The sequence below is a fragment of the Mytilus galloprovincialis genome, chromosome 6 (genome assembly GCF_965363235.1).
Source record: "Mytilus galloprovincialis chromosome 6, xbMytGall1.hap1.1, whole genome shotgun sequence".
NCBI classification, from domain to species: domain Eukaryota; kingdom Metazoa; phylum Mollusca; class Bivalvia; order Mytilida; family Mytilidae; genus Mytilus; species Mytilus galloprovincialis.
The window spans coordinates 68,542,138-68,548,091 of record NC_134843.1 but is presented as its reverse complement, the minus strand read 5'-3'; the positions used below and the strand labels follow the sequence as shown (position 1 = coordinate 68,548,091).

Here is a 5,954-nt window from a genome sequence, read left to right as displayed (position 1 = left end):
ATGCAATGATCTGATTCTTTGTCCGAATTTGGCTAAACTTTAAAAAATTTTGGTTGATAAGCTCTTTAACGTTGCAATTTGGTTTGGGATTGTTAAATAATTTGTCCTCGAGAGAGGTTCAAGCGATATTTATTGTCGAAATGCACATCTGATGCAGTAAAATTGATACTATTTATATCATTACATTGTTAAACTAAGCATCGGCTCGACTGCTTCGTTCACTTTTGTTACATAAAAATGCAAACATGATTAGATATATGTATATTTTAAGTAACATTCAATCTCCCTTTTGTTGATAACGTATATCGTAATGTGCTTATTTCTATACTATCTAATTGCAACCGTGCTCTTTTATTCTTAAAAAAGAGGTCAAGGATACTTAAGTGCTCTCAAGTCCTCCCGAAGGGTAAGCAGATCCCTATACACGTAGGGTTTTCTTGTGTGGCTCACCAAACCCGATGATTAGTCTAAATCGTTTGGTTGATAATCTAAATCTTAGACATTAAATTAAGTATTTGAAGGTTGCTTATCTTAAATCAAACTTTACTTAACATTAAAAAAATAGTATTTTAACTTATATTTTCAACATTTTTTGTAACTGACACTAACAATAAACCATCGCCACAGAGTGCAGTAAACATAGATAATAAATATTGTTAACACAACATGTAAGGTATTTCCCTAATACTTTATATGTTGATTTATAAAACCTCTATTAAGGATGTTGTTAAATGCACCTGATAAATCAGTAATGCTTTAGTCTTGTGACTTTGGTTAGGTAAACGTTTGATACATTATGTAAAGGAGTGATGATGTTGATAATCATTATGACAAAGTGTCTTCATACATCAAAAATGCATGAAAATAGGAGATATAAACTTATTTTGCTTTATTTAATTAATATACATACGTACATGTTTGGCCTATTAAAAAATTTGATTTAGAATCCGGTCCATTCTGAAATATCTAACTTGGAAATAGGTTATAAATATGTATGTATAATATAGTTTTTGTCGAGCCTTCGACTTTAGTCGAAAAAGCGAGACATAGCGATCCTACATTCCGTCGGCGTCGGCGTCGTCGGCGGCGTCAACAAATACTCACTCTGTGGTTAAAGTTTTTGAAATTTTAATAACTTTCTTAAAGTAAACTGGATTTCTACCAAACTTGGACAGTAGCTTGTTTATGTTCATAAGATAGTATGCAGAAGTAAATTTTGTAAAAATAAAATTCGATTTTTTTCCGTATTTTACTTATAAATGGACTTAGTTTTTCTGCCATAACATTACATTCACTCTGTGGTTAATGTTTTTGAAATTTTAATAACTTTCTTAAACTATACTGTATTTGTACCAAACTTATACAGAAGCTTGTTTATGATCATAAGATAGTATTCAGAAGGAAATTTTGGAAAAATAAAATTCCATTTTTTCCATATTTTACTTAAAAATGGACTTAGTTTTTCTGCCAGGAAACATTACATTCACTCTGTGGTTAAAGTTTTTGAAATTTTAATAACTTTCTTAAACTATCCTGGGTTTGTACCAAACTTGGACAGAAGCTTGTTTATGATCATAACATAGTATCCAGAAGTAAGTTTTGTTAACAAATAAATCCATTTTTTGTGCATTTTACTTTTAAATGGACTTAGATTTTCTGCCAGGAAACAACGCATTCACTCTGTGGTTAAAATTTTAAAAATTTTAATAACTTTCTTATACTATTTTGGACCTGTTCCAAACTTGGACAGAAGCTTGTTTATGATCAAAAGCTAGTATCTGTATTTTACTTATAAATGGACTTTTTAAAAAAGTTTTAAAAACATACTGTATTTTTACCAAACTTGGACAGAAGCTTCTTAGAATCATAAGACAGTATCAAGAGGAATATTTTTATTGATTTTATTCCTCTTTTGTTGAGCCTGCAATTAACAGCATAAGTAGGCGAGACACTGTGTTCCGCGGAACCCTTAAGAATTTTTAATCAAGTAATAACACTTAATGATCCATTCGTATCTGTCAATCTATTTAATTACATAATATTCTCTTTTTTATTATCTGTTTTACTGCCTTAACAAGGATCTTTTTGGTTCAAAAATAACAGGTCGCCATTTTCGGTAATATTTTCCCCTTTTATTCATATTTTTAGTGTAAACTATTGGTACATGGTCATCTATGTTTGTCAATATTTGAAATTACTTGTTTGAATAGGTAGACTTAGATCATCATCAGTCCATGTTTACCCAATTAATATTAAAAACAAAATCCCCTACCGTCTCAGAAAACGATGTGGTTATTTGATTTCACAGAGAACTACATAAAATGTATGTCTCCCACACTACAAGTACAGTCTGTATTTTATATCATGCCCGGAGGTTGTCATGCGTTTTGAAATTAATGACGTATGTAAATTTTAAATACAAATAAGTAAGATTAAAATTAAACTTCACATTCGTACTGGAAACAGAGAAAATGTTACGACACTTGTTGAGTCTACTTGTAGGAATTGATCTGATACTAACAGTAATATGTCAGCCTCGCAGTTTCTTTGATATGAACTGTCCACAAAATAAGGCTGCTAATTTAAGGAAATGTGATTTCTTTGTAGACTCTCAATTAGATTTTACCGACTTTAAACAATGGACATCTGAGCTTGAGAGAGCAGTTAAAATATCATTAGATGTAACCTGTAGTTCGAAGGGGGTATTCTTCCTTCCTTGGCCAATGAAAGCTAGAGGACTTACCAAACTTCACGTGAAAGGGTGTATACTGGACGGATTCCTTTCAGAGTCCTTCACTCCAACAAATTTGAAAGATGAGCTACAAGAGCTATCTTTAGATAATTGCGTTATTACTGCCAATATGAAACAAGCAATTCGTTTATTGAGTACACCATTGACACAGGAAATCGATTGTGGACAACAAACTTTACATAGGTCAGTTTGGCGTAATATAACATACACGCAAATGAGTACGAACAAAAAAGATGATTTTGAAACAGAAAAATTGGTATGGAATTTTTCATTCGATGAACTTTTAAATCGACTTGGGCACAGAGGATATAGATGCAAATATTTACACTTAACATACCTGGATAAAAGCATCAGTAAATCTCGTAGCAAACATCATTTTCATCTGATGACTGCTTATTCCGATTTCCCGAAACTTCACACATTTCTTTTCCCGGACAACGGATACAGTACCGTACCTCAAGAGTTAACTGATTGGAGAAAATATTTTCCACAACTAAAACTTTTAGATCTTTCTGATAATTTTATTACAAAATTCAACTTTTTGGGAGCACCCTCAACAGAAAAGATCTCAAAATCAGAACCGCTGGTGGTTGATCTATCTAGGAACTCTGTAACTGAAATTCCAGTAGACATGCAAGATTATTTCACTGGTTCTGTGCCGATTATTGTTGATTTAACTGGAAATCCGCTAAGATGTGATTGTAATTTCCTAAGATATAAACACTATGTCATGAAAGTGCTTAAAAGATTTAAGCAATATGAAAACTTGTCATGGATAACTTGTTATTCGGCAATAATGCACCAGAAAATACAGCTGGCAAATTACCGTAACAATAATTGTTTTAAAACTTATTAGATTGGTTTCAATTTTTTGGACATCTCGACACATGAAAGTTCACCAGGGTTTGGTCGTGTTGTTATATTACATATTATTGAAACAATAGTTGTACGTGCAAGTTTTATCATATGGTGTCCATATGTTTATATTTGTAACATTTACTTTGAAAAACTTGAATATGAATGTTTTCGTTTGTTTATGTTTAAGTCATTTTTGCTGCAATGTCATTTCCGTGCATCTAATTGCACGGTACGATTTTATATCTTTTAAGTGTTTTAACTTTCACTTGCTTCTTATATAATTAAACAGTCTAAGCATGAGTTCGTTGTAGATGTATAATTCCTGAATCCCGCATGCATCGTTGCTGTGAGATATTTACATGATTTTAATTTTTTATTTCAACCTTTCAATATCCCTAGTTTAATTTACATGGCATATTTTTAGATTCCTTAATTTTTTCGGAACTATATTTAGATATTTTGATATTTTTAATTCGCATACATTGTTTTTAAATTTATTTTAAGTCTATTAGTTTATACGTAAAATTGAGAATGGAAATGGGGAATGTGCCAAAGAGACAACAACCCGACCATTGAAAAAACAACAGCAGAAGGTCACCAACAGGTCTTCAATGTAGCGAGAAATTCCCGCACCCAGAGGCGTCCTTCAGCTGGCCGCTAAACAAATATATACTAGTTCAGTGATAATGAACGCCATACTAATTTCCAAATTGTACACAAGAAACTAAAATTAAAATAATACAAGACTAACAAAGGCCAGAGGCTCCTGACTTGGGACAGGCGCAAAAAAGCGGCGGGGTTAAACATGTTTGTGAGATCTCAACCCTCCCCCTATACAATGTACCTCTAGCCAATGTAGAAAAGTAAACGCATAACAATACGTATACGTTTTATACATTAGAGAAAAACTTTTAAAAAACAACGATAGAGCTGCATTCAACACTTCAACTGAATGTACCATTTTTGCTTATTTTTGTACTGCATATGTGCCATTTGTTTTTAAATAAAAAGTTAATATGATATTGATAAATTCGTAAATAGTAAAGTGAACAGTACTTAAAAATCTATAAATTTAATGTATAAAAAAGAAGATGTGATATGATTGCCAATGGGACAACTGTCCACAAGAGACAAAAATGACGCAGACATTACCAACTATAAGTCACCGTACGGCCTTATAGGTCGTTAGACTTAAAATGATTTTCTTACACTTTTTAAAAACATTTTTAGCAATGTTTTTTTTTTATTTTGTGATAATAAAAATGTATTTGGTTCCTTTTATTTTACCTGATACATGTACAAATATCAACTTAAATTTCAGAAGTGTTTTTTACAGAGGATGACCTTGAGGTCACTCCGATGTATTGTTATCGCTTAAATTTCCGTCATGCATAAATTAGTCAAATTAGTTTTGGGTTTTCAACACCAGTGAAAAAAGTGCATTTTCATACCTGCGATTTCTGTTCTCCGGTTGTACGATGTTTCAACAAAATATGGTATCATTTCAGTTGTTGATTTAGTGGTGAGAATTTGACTGAATTTTATCTTAATAAATACGGTTTTATATGTTTAATTGGTGTTTAAGAAAGAGGTCAGGTGCTCTTGTTCATTCATAAAATAATCGTTCATTCATAAATTTATCGTAAAATATAAATCACTACACAGATTATACGTGTAATGACTACCTGTAATCTAAAAATAGCGGTCTTACTAATAACGACAAGAAGAATTTTAGCGACAAGAAGCGTCAAGAACGGACAATAAGACATGAAAACTTCTCGTATCCCATGAGGATGACACATATTAAATGAACAATTATGTGTGGGACTTAGTTTTAAGAAATGATGTCAAAGTAACACTATGAAAATATTTTTAGTAAGCTGAAATATATATTTAGTTTTTATATGTTTATGTCTTGTAAGATATTTTATTTCTGTCCCATTATTCAACATTAGCGTCTCGAACGGTGAAATGTTTTAACTGAATGGTTAATTTAAATTAATTATGAAAATTGTTAAAATTAAATCAATAAAAGTAATTATTGCCCAGTTACAAACACTACCAGGGGATAATCCATAATTATCCCCAACTTTAGCCTGGTAAACTTGTTGTCTCCTTGTGAAATATAAAACATATCAAAAATGACTTCCTGCTTAAGTCTTTTATTGATATAAAGTCAAAACCTTCTTGCTTTTCACTAGACAACCATGTCCTGTCAGGTTTAATTCTTGTATATATGTAGATGAAAAATAAATGTCCCCAAATCATTAACATGGCAGCAATTGCTTTTTCAGCCTTTAAGGAGGCTCGAGGGTATAAAAATTTCAGAAAAAAATCAAACATT

At 31.5% G+C, this 5,954-nt stretch overlaps 1 protein-coding gene across 1 annotated transcript; it reads left to right on the top strand.

Moving 5' to 3' along the window:
* The first annotated feature begins 2,472 nt into the window (after positions 1 to 2,472).
* On the top strand, positions 2,473 to 3,910 carry LOC143078285 (uncharacterized). The gene has a single exon (XM_076253190.1). The coding sequence runs from the start codon at positions 2,553 to 2,555 to the stop codon at positions 3,606 to 3,608; it is 1,056 nt and encodes a 351-aa protein (XP_076109305.1). The 5' UTR covers positions 2,473 to 2,552; the 3' UTR covers positions 3,609 to 3,910.
* The last annotated feature ends 2,044 nt before the right edge of the window (positions 3,911 to 5,954 follow it).